Source organism: Centruroides sculpturatus, unplaced genomic scaffold (assembly GCF_000671375.1).
Source record: "Centruroides sculpturatus isolate CEXI.00-Female unplaced genomic scaffold, Cexi_2.0 scaffold711, whole genome shotgun sequence".
In the NCBI taxonomy this organism is placed as follows: Eukaryota; Metazoa; Arthropoda; class Arachnida; order Scorpiones; family Buthidae; genus Centruroides; species Centruroides sculpturatus.
In genome coordinates, this window is record NW_019384941.1 from 407,731 (window position 1) to 429,177 (window position 21,447).

The 21,447-nt window shown below is 29.3% G+C and overlaps 1 protein-coding gene across 1 annotated transcript in view; it reads right to left on the bottom strand.

Annotated features, from left to right (window-relative positions):
- Positions 1 to 21,147, bottom strand: part of LOC111632129 (CREB-binding protein-like) — a 68,959-nt gene extending 47,812 nt beyond the window's left edge. The window contains exons 1-4 of the mRNA XM_023376498.1: positions 20,140 to 21,147; positions 16,805 to 16,999; positions 7,287 to 7,842; positions 838 to 984 (exon numbers count right to left, since the gene is read on the bottom strand). Of these exons, the coding sequence (XP_023232266.1) occupies positions 838 to 984; positions 7,287 to 7,842; positions 16,805 to 16,999; positions 20,140 to 21,147 (1,906 nt within the window). The remainder of the gene's footprint in view (positions 1 to 837; positions 985 to 7,286; positions 7,843 to 16,804; positions 17,000 to 20,139) is intronic.
- Positions 21,148 to 21,447: the final 300 nt, after the last annotated feature.

The window sequence follows — 21,447 nt, forward strand, 5'->3', positions numbered from 1 at the left end:
ACAATGACCAAAAGGGTTTGAAGATTATTGTCATGTGTCATAGTGTACACTGACTTGATGAAAAAATAAAACATTATCCTTACATCATTTAACTAATAAAAATAATTCTTTTTGATAATGAAAATAATAGCTTTCCTTGTCTTCTTTACACATATACATAAATTATTAAACATTATAAAAAACTAATTATGTAAATATTTTAATATTGCGCTGCATGATGCATGGTAATTATTTTTAAAAAAATAAACACAATCAAAAAAATAAAATAAACTATTCCAAAGACTTCCCAAGAACATTCAATATCAATTCAACTTAATTCAATTCCAGAGTAATATCAAAGCAATACATAATACATATTACTGTAAATCTAATTTGCTGTATAAATTTATTATTTTTTACATGTTTAATATAAAAAAAAATACCTTGTTAATCAACACTTTGTTTTCATGATGTTTTATTTTTTAAATAGAATATAGAGTAAAGAATTTAAATTATCTAATTAAAAAATTGTGCTGTAACCAAAGATTTAACAGACCACTCATGAAAATTTATTGATTTAAAAACACACTACTTTTGAAAAATTAACTGACTAGTAAATACTGCAAATTATGCAGAACTCATGAAAAGACTTTAAAGTTCTATGTTTTACATTAATAAATTTGGATATATAAAAAATTTCAACAATTGATAATTGATAAATTATCAATTGTTGAATAAATTATCAATTATGAAACTATTAACGAAAATATTCAGCCTCTCTTAACATTTTTATATAAAATTATTCAGATGATATTGAACTATGAACAGTTAACAACAAATATAAATGAATTAACTTACAAGAAGGAACAGCTTGATTTCTTGGCATTACTTGATTCATATTAGTAGGTCCAGCAGCATTATAAGGAAGTCCAAGAGCAGCATAAGCTCTCTGCATATCAGCAGGTGCTGGACCTTGATTCTGTTGATTCAACTGTACTGCAGCTGCTGAAATACAAAATTACTCATATTTAATTACAATCTTTAGTACATTAAATTTAAGTGCAAAGTATTTGATTCATTAATAAAATAAATAAATCTGAGTGTAATAAATTCTATTTGTAATTATTACAACATTTCTGTTGAAATTTTATTCACTGGAAATGTTGTAATAAAATAACCATTGCCATGTTCAAAGAAACAAAAGAACATAAAATAATTAAAACAACATTAAAGCAAATATTATAAAATGACAAAATAACATTCCAATGAAGTCTTACATGCAAATCATCTACAAGTTTTTTGAATTACTAATCATTTCTGGGAACATCAACAGTCAAAATTATCTCCATTACAGCAGACTTTGCTTATTATCATCACGGATATTTTTAACACAATTAGCATTTCTTAAAACATATAAATTAATATTAAAATTATAATTATTAACATTAATAATAATTATAATTAATAAATCTCCCAGTTGTACATTTTTTAATTGTTCTAACATATTCTCTTAATGTCAGAATCAATAAAATGAGAATTTTCACTATTATTATTATTGTTTACTTGTTTTGCTTAATGTTATCAGTTGGTTATCAATATATAGATCAGCAGTGCCCAAACTTTTTGACTGGCAGATCAAATTGTTCCTAAGTTACAGGATAGGCAGGTCATAAATATTTTGTATATTCCATATATACTAAAAGTAGCCTATTTATAAGTGATGTGTCAAATATGTTCGTGGGTCAGATTTGGACACCACTGGTATAGATAAATCCCAAAGTAATTATAATAACCAAATTCCACTGTATTATAAAAATAAAATCTATATTAAAAGTGTTGAATGTTTTATTGAACATTTTGATACCAGATTTAAGGTTCTTTAATGATCATCATCAGTACTGATAATTGAGTTAGAAAATATTGTTATACAGTAGAACCTCGAAAACTCGGCTCTCGATAACCCGGCACTCCGGATAACTCGGCCACACCATGGCAGGGCAAAAAAATCCTTAGTTAATTAATTTTCATTATAGACAGCTTTATGAAAGTATAAAAGCTCTCATAAAGTATTTTTCTGAGGTCTGTCTTATCAGGTTAAATTACTGTACACAGTGTAATCATTAATTTTCATTTTCATGTAGTAAAGGCTCTATGCCTTCATAAAGGACGTACTTTTCCTTTGTTTAAGGGTATTTGGGCAGTTTATTCTCTGTTATATTCTCAAGTAAACAATACATACAAGTACAGTACAGTATTTTCTGAGAAAACACTCATACTTATTTTTTTAACCCCATTCCTGATAACCCGGCATTTTCACAAACTCGGCCACCCTTCGGTCCACATTAGGCCGAGTTTTCGAGGTTCTACTGTATTATAAAGTGACAAGAAAATATCTTGACACACTATTACTAAAGAGAAACTGCATATTAAAATAGTTCAAAATACATATAGTTTAATTTAATTACCTCTCCTATTAATAATACAGAACTGATAAAAGGATCAAAGTAATCATTTCATTTCTTAAATTATCATCCTAGTAGGACTTTTGTTTTTATATATATAGTATATATTTTTAGATAAGAAAATAAGTATCTCCAAGTAGTTCAAGAGGCAGCCTATCTAGTTAATCATGATAGATAATTTACCCATGTTATTGTTATTTGATAACTGCTAATTTTCATTGGCATTTTTCACAATTCATTTGCCACAATACATTTTCTGCACTCAACTGCTGTATATTCATGTTTGAGAAATTTTGCTTTAAAAATATGTTCAAAGAAGATTTTGTGAAACTGTTTTAGTATCTGGTACTATGTACACTGTACATATATAATTATAATTTTAGACAGAGGATAGGTTATGAAAAAATTTATTGAGGTCAACAGAACTTGTCACTACATAAATGGAAATTAACATTCAATCTTCAATAAATCACTATAATGCTCAGTGCTCTCATTAAAATGTTATTTAGCTGTACTCATTGTTTCATTTAGTAATTTTTATAGACTGATCTCCATAGTCAATACTTGTCTTGCAAATCATTGATTTTATTTCACGAAGTTGTCATACACCTGAGTATAAAAATATTTTGAGCTTTTCCTACTTTTTCAGTACAGCTTCCAGTACGGAATAAGATTTTTCATAAATTTCTACATAAATATAAGAAAGATTTACATAAAATATTTTTAAAGAGTCTATTTACAATACCTATTAATTTTAACAAAACCTCTTTGTATACTTGTTTGTTAATTAAAAATTCAAAACATATTTTCCACATTTTTATAAAAATTGTTTCTCCAGAGGAAACAACTTCAGGGCTTAAAGCAGTCATGGAAGTGAAAAAAAGTAAAAAAAGAGAGTTCACACTGAAAAAAAGCTAATAGTTTTAAAGTGAACTAAAAGAGGCATTATTAAAAAAAACACACAAACATTTTGTATCAATAACATTGCATATGATATTAGATTGATTTTTAATTGGACTGAAAAAATTAAATATGAAAATAGTTAGGCTGAGTTTACACTCCAGAAAAGTAACCAGTAAGAGTGCATTAAGTTTTCATGTGCCCTGTATGGAGTTCCTACCGTTATACAGCAAAGGAAATGGACGAGTAACATAACTACCAGAATGTGTCTCCAAACAACATGTCAAATTTCAAATGCCATTTATTTCAATGTACAGTTTTTGATTTCTTGTTAAAAAAATTTATAACTAAAGATGATTTTCTTTTGTTTAAGTCATGCTGCAGTTTCTGCACTTCTCTTGTTTTCTCCTCTTCATCACACTGAATTTTCTTCACACCAGAGTAAGCAATTCACTATAAAGTTTATGTATTAAAGGATCATTGCACTGAAAATGCCCAGTAAACTTTGTGAATAGTTCAGCACTAGATATTCCCAAATAGAGTTCAGCTTTGATGGTAGAACACTTCAATGACTTTGAGATTATCTTATATGAAACACTATTCATTAAGCTGGAATTCTTGAGGAATGTGCTTTAGGAAGTATAATATGAGTCCTTCCCATTGTTCGATCAGTCATTTTGCTGCAGGACCAANTAGAGCAGCGATTCCCAACCTGTGGTACGCGTACCCCTAGGGGTACGCGATAGGTTGTTTAGGGGTACAGAAAAAAGTTAGTTATTATGGCAGAAAAAATAATATATTATGTATCACAAACTAATAGTATTAAAAAATTATTAGATAAAAAATGTTCCTTGCAACAATCACAACTTTATTATACATTTTTTCTTTTAGGTTTTTTTTCTTTAATTTAAAGTTACAATATGTAAAATTAACAATACGGTTACTCACTAAATTTCTTAAATGAGGGGTACAATCTAGAGATATGACATGTCACGGGGTACAATCTAGAAATATGACATGTCACGGGGTACGCTAATGAAAAAAGGTTGGGAACCACTGATCTAGTTGATGAATACTTCATAAATTTGTTGCATGGCAAATTAAGTTTCTCTTGAATTTCTGTGTATTCATCCCACCTAGAGGGCCACCCATCAAAAAAGCTGTGTGTTGCTATGATGAGATCACCACCATCTCCGCCCAACTCTTTCAGGCTTTCAAAAAAGCATTGTGGATTGTATGAATGCTGCAAGTCCCTATGTTTATGAGGCCTTTTTTGCAAGTTGTCAAAATTTCCTTGTTTATGAAATGCAATACTTTTTTATTTATGTTTGGTCCATTGCATCCAATCATCAGTAATTTATCAAAAGGTAGATATGCATCTTCAATTGCAAGTATTATTTTTGATTTAATTGTTTCGGCATCTGCATGCCCAATAAATGAGGTCTGGAGATGCCTGCAGACAACTTCCTGTTGTTACTCTGACCAATATCTAATCAGTATTTTCAGTTATTTTCTGTCTTCTACATTGAATGTCTCATCAAAAGAAATGCTATAATATGACCATTGTGCATCATCTCCCACCGATCAAAGAAATATGGGGCCAAAGCTTCAGTGATTAAGTATCATTTTTTGATGTGACAATGAGAATTCTTTTGGAAGATTGTCTGCACACTTGGCATTGATTGTCTCCTTTATATCATGACATGATGCAAATGAATAATTGCTGGCTATCATTTTCATAGTCCATATAAGCTCTGCAATGTAAGCACCATCTTTTGCACAAGTTGAAGCAATGGTTGTTGCAATGATTGGTGTTCTGAACTGGCACCTGCGTCTACAACATTGCTCACACTAGCAACACTTTCAGCACTAATACTTTGACATTGAGACATCTGAGGGGCAGTCATCAGTCTTAACTGCTTGGGACCAAAAGCTTCATTGCATTTATTTGTATGTTTCTTGCAGCTTGAATGTTGGAGGATTGCAGTAAGGGGAGTGCTGGTTGCTATTTTGATCTTGAATGCATTTACAAAAATAAAATAAATAAATTCCACATGGGAAGTGAAAAAAAGCTAAAACAGCAAATTTGCCTCAGAAAAAGCTAAAAAAAAGTGAGTCACTTTAAGCCCTGCAACTTTGCACAGCTCAAATGTATAATTTGGTCTCCAGACTGAAAAAAGTTGAACTTCACTGACCTATTTTATTCAGACTATTCCTTGTCTGACCATAAGCTTGATTCGTGGATCAACAAAGCTATCTTTTCATCATTTTTTCCTTTTCTATTAAATTAATTTGAAGTTAAGATTACAGTAATGTACCATATTTGCAAATAAAGATAAAGAAAAATTTTACAGATTCAGAAATGTCAATTCAATGAAATGCCAACCTAAATTTAAAAATTGAAAAGATATTACGCCAACTAAATATAATTTCATTTTAACTTTTCAATATAATAAATAATTTATAGTTTAAAATATAAATAAATAATTTTATTATTTATATCATAATTTATATCNTGAGGAGGCAGCATTTCTGCATTTCCTTGAATTGTCAAGTTTTTTTTTCTTTAGGAAGAGCTCTGTCATGTATGTCCAATGCAGCTGCAGCTTTAATTTCTCTAGGGCAAAACTATAATAATTGCAAATGTGTCTTAAAAATACTTTTTGTTTTTGTTTAAACAGATTCAAATTGTATAAATTAATATTTTAAATTTTAATGACAAAAGGAAATGTATTTAAGATTCTATTTCTTTCTTTTTTTGTCTTGGATTTTTATTTTTATTCTTATTCAAAATTCTACAAGAATCAAACACTACAGAGATTTTTAAAAGAAATTTTATATACTTTTGGTTTGGAAATAATCTAAAATAGATATAATTAAGCGATGGTTGAAGTCAATTTCTATATAAGAGGAAGACACATTTTGAGACTCAATGTTTTTTTTCCTATCTTTCCTTTCTTCAAGTTTAAAATATACACATATTTTAAACATATTTCCATTTTACATAAAATTTAAAATTTTTAAACAGTATTTAATATTATTGTAATAGCTTGTAAGTTTCATTTAACTTTTTATACCTTATGCATTGCCATTCTGATCACAATTTTCTTTCTGATGAACCATTTAAAATAAAATCCCATAATTTTTGAATCATAAGTTACAATTTTTGAAATATGATGAAAACAGACAAATCTTAAATTTTATAATATTTTCTTTTTCTACAATTAAAGCCAGAAGACATAAGCTTTATGGTATATTCATATAAATAAGATAAAAATTAAAGCATGCATGTGTGTAAGATGTTTACATTATTGAAAGAAAAATATAATTTGGTATCAAAGAAATTGGTCAAGGACTATATATGCTATATATGTTAATGATACATTATAAATATAAATAAATAAATAATTTATTATTTATTTATATTTTAAACTTTGTATTCTATTGAAACGCCACTTAACCATTTCGAAATTATTTATTTGTTCTAATGCTCTTTAATTTCTTTGTATGTTCTCTTGATCAACTAAACAAAAATCATGCACTTGCAGAATTATAGGATCAAAGGCATTTAAGGATAAGTATTTTTTGGCAATAAAACAGAAAATTTCAGAAACTTCTGCATAAACCAATAATAATTATATATAACAGTTCATGAATAAATATTGTAACTGCAATATATAAGATAAATGCAGTAAAATTACATAACTTTCCATAAAAAGAAACTATAATTTTCACTTTCACAAAATGTATTATGGCAAATTAAAGATATGGCAATTAACTTTAATACACAGCTACCGGTTTTTCTTCTGGAGTTGTACCCTAAAACCTTGGCTAAAAAGGTTGCCTTCATGTACAGACTGTAGCCTAAAGCCATGGTTTTAGGGTATATACATTTTAGTAAAAAAATAAAACTATATACATATTTTATTTTATACTTTTACATACCTGCTTGCTGTTGTCTTCTATCAGATGCTTGTTTAAGAGGCAAACAAACTGGACAATCATTCCTGGTACAATTCTTCCAATGCGAAATAATCTGTCGGGATGATGCACAATGTGGAACAGGACATGATTTACCAGCCTGGCAAGTTGTCATATGATTAAGAACATTTTTCATAGTTCTGCAATGGGGTAAAGCACACTGTCTAACTTCACCATTGGATTGAGTTTCACGCCTTTGACATTTATGAGCATGAAGTAACAATACTAATTGTTGCTGAATTAATTTCCTTTTCTCTGGATCTGTTGTTGGTGTGACTGAACTTGGATTGTGTGTGACATTACTGCTTTGTGGAATCTGTGTGGATGACTGATTCCCTGGCAAATTTTGAATAGGTATTTGTTGTCCTTGTGATTGCTGCTGCTGTTGTGGCTGCTGTTGTTGTTGTTGCGGCTGCTGCTGCTGCTGTTGCTGTTGCTGCTGTTGTTGTTGCTGCTGCTGCTGTTGTTGCTGTTGTTGTTGTTGTTGTTGCTGCTGCTGCTGCTGTTGTTGAGTTTGTTGCTGAAAAATGTTTATTAATTATTATTTAACTGTTGTAAAGCATTTATATATTATCAAATTAATAAAAACTTCTTTTACATTAAATATAAATATAAATTATAATCAAAAACTGTACAAACTGAATTATACCATAACAGATTCAAAAATATAACTCATTTTTCATATTTTATATTTACAATGCAAACTGTAAATTTGTTTTGAGAAAACTGTCTTGCAAATTAATAAATATTTTTCAGTTAGGGACTGTACAATAATATAAGCAAAGAAGAAAAATTAAATAAAACAGACTTAATATATGAACTGAAATGTGATTGTAATAGAAATACAGGAGCATATATTGGAAAAATGGGAAGACAACTAAACACATGACGGCATTAAGACATCAATGGTCCCCGCAGACAATACATTACAAGTGAAAATAATTGTAAGATATTATTGTATGAAAGAAATATTAAAAAAAAAAAAAAATTTAAAGAAAATTTTATTATAACAAAAAAAAAATGCAAGAAAAAAATGTAAATATAATAAACCTAAACACAGGTATAAATCTCTCTCTGGAATGGATCATCATTGTAGATGGCATTCATGCAAAATGACAATTGTCAGAAAGTCAAAACTTATAATATTCATTATATTTAAATTATTACTTACAAGTTATAATTATATATTTTTCTTTAATGTTCTAGCAATTGTCAAACAAGTGATACTGATAAAAATTGTTGAATCAAAATGCATTTATCACAATAAAAACATTGTGAAGCAGTAAACCAATTTTTATGTAATTATTTTTTTGTGTCTATTATTTAAAAATAGTTGCATCATAGATGAACAGTTGGAAAGAAAATTTGTATTTTTTAACAATTAATTACTTTTTTAAATATACAAGAACTGACTAAGGCTATAAAAGTTTTTAAGTTTAAGCTTATTATACTTTTTAAAATTATAATATTACTGTGTAGTTTGGAAAATTCATCATACAAATAATTAAATAAGCCTAATGTATAATTTGTAGCACACATTTAGATATATGCAAATGTATGCGATTATAAATTTCTGAGAAAACAAAACAAGAATATTGAAAGATAATATATTCTAAAGACATTTAAAGACAGTTTTTATGATTTGTGAATTAATGTAAAAAATTTTTAAATTAAAAGAAAGCTTTAATTTGAGCATATGTCATCATCACAGAACAGATTATACAATTATAAACTTGATGTAATTTGCTGATTAATAAAAATAAAATTGAAATTGATATCATAAATGACCTATTTTTAAAATAAAATGCTAATTGACACTCTTTTTGATGTCCAAAATCTCAAAATTCATTTACAATATCAATATCACAATATGAAATTACAATTCAGTTTACCAGGAGTTTTGGGCCTATGGCCCAAAACTCCTGGTAAGCTGAATTATTTCCTGAGTACCATACAAATTTTATTGAAATCAGAGCATTCCATCAATATGTGCTTAATGCTTAAGACAGTATGGCTACCAAATAGGATCACAAAATTTCATTTCCAACTTTTCAGTCCAAAATTCAGATTTTCTTTGGCCATATTTTTGTGGTGTTCTTCAGAAAATGGAATATCAGACTATCTTATAGCATAATATGTACTGTACATAACAATCATACAGAATGAAATTTCAATAAATAAAGCACCAATTCCTTAATAAAAACATTTTTTAACAGCATCATATTTATAACAAAACATTGTTGAGAAACAGTGTGTGTCTTTTTTTTTGAGTAACTGCAGTTCTTCTTCAATTTGATTTTCTTCTTGGTTAACTAATTGTATAATCTGAGTTTTTGTCTTCTATAACCCCAAGATTTTGATTATATCTTTTCTTTTTCCTTCCATTTCCTTTGATTTTTCACTATTCTTTCTTTCTGGCTTCTTGAATACTCAAATGTACACTACAGGCTGAAAGAATCGTGTTTTCTGTGATGTCAAGTTTATCTATCACACCTGCATCCATTACAGCATCATACACTAGTCTGAGAGCTACACAAGTTATTTCATTTTGGTTATCACTCAAACATTCTTTGCTCACATAAAAGCCTCCTTTTCTTTTGGTCTAACAAAGTTGCCTTAGCCTTTGCCTTTCAAATAGCATCCCATGTTGGAAATCCAATACAGTGGTACCTCATACTCCAAACAACTCTAACTTTAAATATTTCAGAGTTCAACACTAAATTCAACAAAAATTCACTTTGGAGTTCAAAATTACAATTCAGTTTACCAGGAAATTAGAGTGTGCTTTTTCACTATGCACATAGTTTGCTATGTGCATAGTGAAAAATCGCACTCTAAATGTATTTGCAATCTGTTGTGCACCAAAGTTCTCTCTTGCTGTCACATTATACTCCTACGTTTTCAGTGCTTTTTTCACTTTGGTGTATTTGGTTATATGTATTATGTATTATTCATCAATTTTTAACAATTTCTTCCTACAATTTTTCTTCATTGACAGCTTTTGGGCCTGTGTACATTTTGTATCCTTTAGTTAAAAATTTCCTGAACAATATTTTTTATACCACATTTGACATGTTTGGAAAAGGTTCTCCTAAACTTTATACAAATTAGAATCTTTTTTTACTGATGTACAGTATTATATTCTTTCTGAAAGTCAAAGCATAATATACCTATTATGCTTTTTATCTGAAGAGATTTCAACTTGATTTTTATTCAAACAAAAAGCTAAGTAAAAAGTTTAAAGCAAGCTTATAAACAAAAAACAATGTTCTTACATTAGCACACAGCTGTGTTAAGTAATGGCAGCTGTTATATTGGGTTAAACAGAAAGTTTTTGCATATTAACTATTACTTATTAACCATGGCATCCAAGAAGCTTGAAAGAAAAACATCTAAGAGGAAGGTTATAATATCAACAACTGAGATGAAAAAGAAACTTATCACAAAACATGAAAGCAATACACATCTGGCAGATCTGCAAGCCACATTTAAGATGCCAAAATCAAAAATGGCATCCAGTTAATGCAACTTTCATTTTTTGTTATACTGTATTTACATATTTTTGTTTGTATGTTTTAATTTATCAGGGCATTTAATTCTGTTGTTTTTACTTTAAATTATATGTATTTGTGTTTTTACTTTAAATTATATGTATTTGCTGTTCTAGTTTATCCAAATGGATATTGTTTAGGGTCTGGGAGTAGATTAATTCATTTTCTGTTATTTCTAATTCGAAAAATTGATTCAGAGTTAGAATGTCTGCCTAGAATGAATTAAATTCAAAGTATAAAGCATCGCTGAATCTATATGATGAGCAGAATTAAAATTAGTCTTTCTCTATTATTGGTACATTTCTTAATGAAACTATAGTAGAAATTAATTATCTTTCACAAAACAGGTCATTAAATTATGAATCAACTTGTTCATCTTCACATAGAAATGGTACCATTGGTCAGTCAGTCTGAAATGAAGTTCCTTCAGGAATAATTCCATATCTTGTGCAAATGATTCAAAGAAAGCCAACTTTGACAAAAGTATGATATTTTTCAAGCATTCAGTAACAACTGAATAGTTCCTGCATGAAAGAATATCTTTTGACTTGAAAAAATATGTGAAATGTATGAGCAAGATGAAATATCATTTAAATTGCTCTTGCAACTACTTTTGCATTTTACACCCATGAATGATGCAAAACTTCAGCAGTAGCATCTTACTTCCAAAGTATCTGATATAATCTGACCTCTGGATAGAAACATTCTCAAATAAATTATATAATTAAAATATTACAAATTAAGGACTAAATATAAATTTGATTTATTCAGACATCCTTCATAATCACAAGAACACAATTAACATGAACAAAGTTGACCTTTCCTTTGATGCTGTTCTCTTCTTATGAATATGTAAATTAATTAAAAGTCCCTCTGGCACTGAAAAAATTTTTCAAGGAAAACTTTTATAAGAATCTGGTGACACAAGAACTTTTAATCTATTTACATATTTGTAAGCAGAGAAGAGCCTAAAAAAAAAAAAGGTTAACTTTGTTCATGTTAATTGTGGAGGTGCCATGCAGAAGCAAACAAATCCACAAAAAATCAAAGTTGAGTTTATAACTGATTTTTTTTCTTCAGCCTCATTCCTATCTACTGTTATAGTCGGTTTCATTCAGAAAAATATGCATTCAACACTTTCTAAGCTTTGAAAATCGACATTCTGTGCAAAAAAGAACATCTCTTTACATGTGTTCCAAGCAAAACAGAACATAGCCATTGCAGTCTGCCTCAGCCAATGAAGAGCTATGATTGAGTCACGTGACTTCCAGAATGAAACAGATGGTTTTGTTTTTGTTGTGTCATTTTGTTGTTCTGTTGGAACAGATTTTGATGTTAAAATGTTGTTTATTAGTACACATTTTATTATACAGTGTATTTCAGTGTTATAATTGAGTAAAAATGGATGAAGACGGTTTAATAAGTGTAGAAGAAGACAATGTTGTATCTAGAAAGAAAAGTAAAACTGTTGGAGTATGGGCAAAGAAGAAAATACAAAATACAGTGCTCCTTTGGGATGAGATTTGAGGAGCCAGTCGAGCAACTACCTGTAGGTCACCCTCTGTCAGCTGCCAAGAAAAAAGACATTGAATCACTTTTAAATGACGAAAGTTTTTCATGGTATAAACAAGTGTTATGAAACAGAACCAAGCTTAAAGCAGATGATCCGGAAAAAGAAAATAACGAAAACCTGTGTAATTGTTTAGGAGAAGACATTTATTGTTCATCCCTATTTTATAAAATGCCATGTTTTTTTGATAAGTCAAAGTAGTAGACAGTATAACAAAGTGAAAAAGAATATAGTGACCAGGCAAAAGAAAACATATCCTAACATAGTTCATGCAAAAAAAAAAAAACATATCCACCCTGTCCAAGCAAAAAGAAATATGTCCATATTTTAATGTCATATAATTAAATACTAACTATATTCCTATCAAAAACTGCCTTCAAATATTGATGTTAGATACAAAATGAAAAAAATAATAATAAATTTTTACAGGTGTGAGGTGTAAAATAAATTCAACAACAGTTTTTTTTTTTTGCATTTTTCCAACAATTGTTTAGAGTGGACTTGTTTGCTTTTGCATGGCACCTCCACAATTGTGTTCCTAAGAATGTGTAGGATGTATGAAGACCAAATTTTTATTTATATTCAGTCTTCAATTTGCAATATTTTAAACAGATTTCATTCTGAATTTTTTTAAAATTTTTTCAAACTATATAATACCAAACAAAAACTTGGCTACTTCCATCCTCTTTGCTTTACTGCAAATTTAAATGCACAATGGGTTGTGTGCACATCACATAAACCTATATTCAATTATTCTGTGAAAATATAATATTTACAGTCTGCTATCTTAGGCCACAGCTCTGCTTTAGACATTTAGCAATATTTATGCAATCTTTATCTGACATAAACTTAAAAAAAATCCAAGTTGAATCGACTAATTTCTGAATGGGAATCAGTTGATTCAACTTGGAATTTCTTTTATTAAGTCACTTAAACTATTTATGATTAAAACTATTTGGCATTCATTGACAGAAGAAGAATTTTTTCAAATTTATGTCAGATAAAGATTGCTTACATGCTTCTAAAAGATGAGAAGCTGTGCTGCAGTCTAAGAAAGCAGACTGTAAATATCATGTTTACACAAAATTTTGTTAGAGTCCCAAAAGCATACAAGTACAGTAGAGCGTTGATTATCCAAATGCTGATCAACCGAAACATCAGTTAACCGAAAGAGTTCCAGTCAGACTGTGTAGTGCTGAATTGAATGTTTTTGATACTAGATTAACTTCTAAAGTATAATTTTTTTTGTTTTTATATTTTTTAATATATTTATTTTGTTTGTAGAAAATAAAGAAATAATTTTTAATAATACAATAGACACGATTATTATTATAAAAATTTTTGTTAGGCTTAAAACATCAAAGAAAATCCAACACAAAGCGATACGCAACAGAAAATTTTAAACATGGGATATATTAATATACTATTATTAGTTGTTACCCGCGACTTCGCCCATAGCAGTTTTGCAAGCAAACCCCATTTATATTCAGTATTTCAACAACCATAGTAATTGTTATATAATACCTACTGCTAAGAATGATGAAAATTACCGAGAATCAATTTTCTGGAACGTTTAAAATCATTCTATAATCGAACCAATATGCAATAACAAATTTGAATTTAAAATGGTTCGAACATTTGGTTAAAAACTCGAAATATATGAAAATAAACAGAAATACATATAATTGTAAAAAACAAATGTTTTCAGCCCAATTAACAGGCCACCTTCAGGTCGAAAACAAAAATGGAACATAAATGTTCCATGAATAGAACATAAAAATTTTTTAAATCAAAAAATTTTACAAGAGAAAAATAACGGAAAAATAACCACCAGAAACTTGTGAGTAAGGTTCAAAGAACATAGATATGCCATAAGGAAAGCATCTAATTCAACGATTTTGTCCCAAATGGCACAGGTACAAGACTCTGAGGTGAAATGGGACAAGGCAACAATCATCAAACCTCTGTCTTCCCCAACTTTAGCAATGACGACAGAGAAGATTGAAATATATAGAAGTAAGCTAGGAGAAGGCTGTTTAAATGCGCGGGATGACAAGAGCCTGCCTTCAGCGTGGAAGTTCATGGTTAAGAAATTTACTAGAAACTTGAACCAGAATTAGTACATTGGAACTTTTNGTTTAAAATCATTCTATAATCGAACCAATATGCAATAACAAATTTGAATTTAAAATGGTTCGAACATTTGGTTAAAAACTCGAAATATATGAAAATAAACAGAAATACATATAATTGTAAAAAACAAATGTTTTCAGCCCAATTAACAGGCCATCTTCAGGTCGAAAACGAAAATGGAACGTAAATGTTCCATGAATAGAACATAAAAATTTTAAATCAAAAAATTTTACAAGAGAAAAATAACGGAAGAATATATAAAATTAAAATAAAACAAAAAATAACATAAATCTTCCAATGTACTAATTCTGGTCCAAGTTTCTAGTAAATTTCTTAACCATGAACTTCCACGCTGACGGCAGGCGGTTCCATTTTCATTTTCAACCTGAAGGTGGCCTGTTAATTGGGCTGAAAACGTTTGTTTTTTACAATTATATGTATTTCTCGGCAACAAAAAAGTTATTGTGTTTCTGTTTATTTAATTGCTAAGCGCTTTTGATATTATATGAAAATATTTATAACAATGTCTGAAATGTTATCAATTTAATACACCTAAGTACTAAATGAAAACTAAATATAGTTGAAAACAAAAAATTGCATCTAAAATAGTACAGTAGAAACCGTTCTTCAGGTTAAGCCTTAACCCTCTCCCTGAGGAAATTTCCAAAAATCCCTTCTTAGTGTGCATTCTCAAAACATACTCTGTGTACAAAATTTCACCTCTAGGTTCAGCAGTTTGCTCTGGGCAATGACAAATCAGTCAGTCAGCCAGCCAGGACAAGTAATTTTATATATTTAGATTGGGATATCTATATATATAACCCATTCAACAGGTGTCCGTCCGTCCTTCCGTCCGTCCGTCCCGTAACCGTTTGATAACCGACACTAGAGGCGCCCCTATCGTGTGTCATATTTCAAACATTNTAAATATAGTTGAAAACAAAAAATTGCATCTAAAATAGTACAGTAGAAACCGTTCTTCAGGTTAAGCCTTAACCCTCTCCCTGAGGAAATTTCCAAAAATCCCTTCTTAGTGTGCATTCTCAAAACATACTCTGTGTACAAAATTTCACCTCTAGGTTCAGCAGTTTGCTCTGGGCAATGACAAATCAGTCAGTCAGCCAGCCAGGACAAGTAATTTTATATATTTAGATTGGGATATACTAATATACTATATTAATAATGTATTCTTTTTGGTACATAATCAGTTATCCGAACAACCCCAGTCCCCAATTGATTCGGATAATCGACGCTCTACTGTATATCCATTTGTTGCTTCTGTGAAATTTTGTTCCAAGATTCATCAAATATCATTACTACATGTTCACAATCTGTAGGCCATCTTTTATTTGTTCATTTAGTTATCAAATATAAAATTAAATGTGTGTGAACTAAAAACCTTAACAATTTTGGCAGACATATTTGATATTTTTTTAAATTTGAGAAGGTGCTAACACAGATTGTTGCTCTGACTCTGTACATTTAAATTCATGTTGTCATGGCAACAATATTCCAAATGCAAAACAAACTGGAGCAACTTAATGAAAAGTAAAAAATGTTAGTTAACAAATTTTACAAACAACATGAGGAAAAGGACAGAAGCTTCACAGTTAACCTTTAAATAGATATGGGGATGGCAAGGACAGTTTACAATATCGCAGAAAGGTTGGAAAGTGATAAGACTATTGCTAGATGTCCAGAGTGCACAAAATCATTGATCATCAAATTTAAAAAACTATATTAAACTTCAATTAGGCTTGAGATTTCTCTTTAAAAAAACTAATTAAAATGTTTTGGAAGTTTGCAAAGATTATTTGTAGTGATGCAATGAATATTCAGTTCCTATTCGGTATTCAGCCAAATACCAAATATTTAATCACTATTCGGCCGAATACCGAATACCTAAAAACAGGAGTAAGAAATAACAAAATCGCATTAAATTAATCAATTTGGTAACTTTTATTAATGCTGAACATACATTTCAAGCTCGAGAAAAGCAAAAATTGCTGTTATTTATAAAGAATTCTGTTAATAAAATTGATAGAATTCTTTAAATTAACAGCATTAACAAAAATTACTCATACTTTTCAAATATTAGCTTTCAATTATTTCTTAATTGATATTTAATTAACTACTAGTTATATATTAATTCAAATTTCCAATTTAATTTTTATATAAATTAACAATATTCAATTTGCTTTCAATATATTAGTAATACAATTACTTACATTTGTTGTTAATGATGTATCAATTCCAGATGGGTAACGTGGAGGAATATTAACTCCCATGGAAGTAATAGGTCTTTGGACTGCAATGGAAGCAACAGATGATGGAATGCCAAGCTGTGAAGCTGAAACTGTTGCATTATATCCATGGAATGATCCACTGTTAGATGGTAACCCAAGTTGATTTCCAACTGGACCCTAAAAAAAATGGTTTACATACACAAGTTCAAATTAAGAAATACAGTCATAAAAAATAATATACGTTAATAATTTATTAATTTTATTACAATTTTCAATTTTAAAAATTAACCTTCTACCCAGAAGAATGCTACCCAAATATAAATATCTTTACTAAACCTGATACATTATAATAAATCTACAACAACTGCTGTATGAGACTGGGCTAAATAACAGCTATAATAATTATAAATTACAAATGAATCTGACCCTAGACACTTACTGTGCGGGACTTGAACCCACACAGTAAGCAGCAGTTGCAGGTTTGAATCCTGCTCGAAGCAGATTCTTTTCTTCCAGTTTTATCTAAAATTATTTAATTAAATTATTGTGGTTTTTTTTTTGGAAGAACTTGTCACATATATCAATATGTAACATCAGCCGTCTCCTCCTGCCAAAACTCCAATCAGGTAAAGAAACATTCATACTGAAGCTCACACCTGACAGTAAATAGTGAAAACAAATAAAAAACCATAAATTAATTTTTTTTCACTTAGCAAGACTGATTCACATGATAAAACATGGAAACATGAAATTTTCAACATGCTTGACTGACAGAATGATTTGCTAATGAATAAATTTATCAGAAACCACATCATGTTACGTATTACAGTCGACCCCCCTATAACACTGTTGATAATTCTGTTTTATATGAATTCCATGTTGTATGAGTCATTTATATTTTACAAATATGTTTGCCGAGCTGTGAACAGCTCATGTATTTGTAAAATCTAAGTGGCTTGTACAACATGGAATGCATATAAAACAGAATTATCAACAGTGTTATGGGGGGTTGACTGTATTTGCTTTACTTTTTACCTTTGCTAGTGATTCATTGTCAGTTTGGACTAATTTTAAAGTAACTACATAATTTTCTCTTTCATCTTTTTAATAATCACTTAAAAATTTTCCATTTCAAAGTAAATAATAGGCAAGTGAGAAAAAACTTCTGTAGGATACTGGAAAATATTGCATAGAAGTGTGAAATTGTATAAATGAAAAACATATAACAAATGTTTTATAATGGAGAAAGAAACCCTGTGCAAAAAATTTAAACATATAATTGCAATAAAAAACGCAACTGATAAATGTATAAATGGGGTTCAACCATGAATGATATTAAATTTTATTTTTTACTTCCTCTCTTTTGTATGATTTCTAAAAATTTTTTACACTTAAATTTTATTAACACTTAAAACCATAAATTTTTATAAACAAATAAATTCTGTGACAAGCAGTTTCTCAATGGTGTATAAACAGAAAATTTATAAAAAGAAGGGAAGAAGGCCAGTTCTAAGTTTATATTGATAGTATTGTTTTATAAACTCTAAAAATTGTATTTTTGTTTTATAGCCTTGAGGGGTGAAAATATTTATATAAAAAAAAAAAATCACCCGAAAGGCATAGCTTATTTTCTGAAAACTAAATGATTTTTTTCTGTTCAGAGTATCCTTTGTGTAAGTTCTTTATCGCTGATAAAAAGGCAGATAAAGGGAAAAATAAAATCAACATTTTTAGATTTTTATTTTAAAGCTTGTTTTTAAGCTAAAACCAACAAATAGTATTAAATCTGCCTTATTGATTTTTATAAAATCAGTTCCTTACAAGGTGCATGAAAAACCTTTCATCTCATAATATTTGACAAATCACTACATTTTGATAGGACAAATTTAAAAGTATTCTGGTAATTTAAAGCAGTCCATCTAAATAATTTTCTTCAAAACAACTAGAAAAAGATGCAGATTTTCTCCTATAGTTTTTTCCCTAGATGAACTGACCAGAATAATCTTGTAATATAGTTACATTAAACACTGTAGATTGGGATGCATTCGATAATGTTCTACCAAAAAAAAATAAGTTTTTCATTAGCTGCATAAATTCAAGATTTCTGTTTTAAATGCTTTCTCTCGTACCTGCTTTCTTGCCCATCTTCACTTGCATAACAATCAGAACTGTATCATAAGTTTTCTATCAATTTACATAGAGTACTAGAGCAAAGTCATTTACATGATTCTTACATGTACACAAAATTTGCATAGGATTATTATACTTGTTGATAGCAATTTTCAACTGATATTATATTTTGGTAATATCATTATTTAGTATGATATTTCTGGCATGAACTTAAAACTCAACCTAATGTAAATTCAGTATATTTAATATGATTGATCTACTAAATATCTAGTACAGTGGTTCCCAACCTTTTTTCATTAGCGTACCCCGTGACATGTCATATCTCTGGATTGTACCCCGTGACATGTCATATCTCTAGATTGTACCCCTCATTTAAGAAATTTAGTGAGTAATCGTATTGTTAATTTTACATATTGTAACTTTAAATTAAAGAAAAAAAAACTAAAAGAAAAAATGTATGATAAAGTTGTGATTGTTGCAAGGAACATTTTTTATCTAATAATTTTTTAATACTATTAGTTTGTGATACATAATATATTATTTTTTCTGCCATAATAACTAACTTTTTTCTGTACCCCTAAACAACCTATCGCGTACCCCTAGGGGTACGTGTACCACAGGTTGGGAATCGCTGATCTAGTACATTTGCAATCATCATAAAGTATGCTGTAATTGTTTTAGTGTATGCACAGATTTATACCATTTCCTCTGCATCTTAGGTACTGGTTCCTGAATTATTATAGTATTTAAATTAGATGTAACTTAGCCAGGGAAACTAAATCTCATGGATGCCCCAAAAATAGTGATTTGACCAAATCACAAAAAATATGGAAACAATGGAAAGGGTATAATGAAGGAATGCATGTAAATAAGTGGACCCTACACCAATGTGAAACAAACACTAAAAAAGAAGAGATGTAACATAGCAAATTTTTTATATTAATTCCAATGCACAAATATAAAATCAATGAAAATAAAACATTTTTCAAACTGAATCACTTTAAAATCATCAAAAATTTATATATACTATATATAAATTTATTGATATATTATCTGGACAAACTTGCAATAAAACTGAATGCATTCGAAATTCATATAAAGACCAAACAGAATTTTAAAAGTACAGAAAAAACTAAATAACTAAAAAAGTATAAACAATTAAAAAACTAAATGAATATAACACTTACCTTTACCATGGTTATAGTTGAAGCTTGTGAATTATTAATAGAAGGATGGCTCATACCACTTTGGTGGGAATGAGGTGGCATTGCATTAGGTAAAATACTCCCATGAGCCATTGTAGATGCCACAGTTGTCACATTCCGTGGTATGCTAGGATTACCCATGGACATATGAGTACCATTAACAATGGAATTAGAAAGAACTTGATGAGTTTGCTTGTGCTGTGAAATTTGCACTTGCTGCGAAGGCTGCAATGGCATTGATAGACTATTGGGAGTACTAACATTGGTCAATGTTGTTAGAAGACTTCCTTGAGAACCTAGAGATCCGGTCTTACTTGTCATAAGTGATAGATTATTATTCATGTTCAATGTCCCAGTTACATTGGAACTGTTATTGAATGCAGTATTCATTATGTTGCTAGAAATACTAGTTAATGTCATATTGTCACTATTCACATTTACATTATGCGGTGATGTGGAAACTGGAGTTCCAGCTTTGCTGGTAGTTGCATTGGAAGGCGAGGAAAGACTATTAGAATGCGGACTTTTAACATTGCTCATATTGGGTAATGATACAATAGGGCTATTAATGCCCTGAGAGTTTGGAATGCCTGCATGATTTTGAGGGGCAGTTCCACTATGAGGAGCAGGTGGCTTACTTTGAAGAAGTTGTGAAAGTTGATGATGTCGTTGTGCATTAATACTGCTAACACCATTATTGTCAAGAGGTAAATTTGAAAATTCAATTTCACCATTCTGCATATTTTGAGATGATTGCACAGATCGAGAAGAATGAGGCTGTTGATGAGACAACTCAGATCTCAAACCTCCGCTACCAATGAGTTCTTTAGGTAATTCATCCTCAAGGTCCCACCAACCAGCTATGCCAAAATCTGAAAAAGCAATGTAAGATACACAGTTTATATTGAAAGTTTTATAAGTATTTACTATATATATGTATATTATTTCAAATATAATGTTACATACAAAACCTAACACATTCAATAACATTTTCATGATACAATTATGTTTAATAGGACTACTAGTAACACCAAATTACATATACTTAAGTCTTCTATATTAACTTAAAATACATTTATCTACTATTTCCTATAAATGAAAATTCTCAATTAATTAATAGAAAATTCAGAACAATTTCATTTCAAACAGCAATTATTTGTAAATCTTACTGAAATATTTTAAAAAAGTTAAGATATTAAAATCAGTAACGATAATTTTTTTAATATACTTATGAGGACTATGATAGCCTCTTTATTCCTAGACTTATTACACAGTCTTTAGACAAAAACC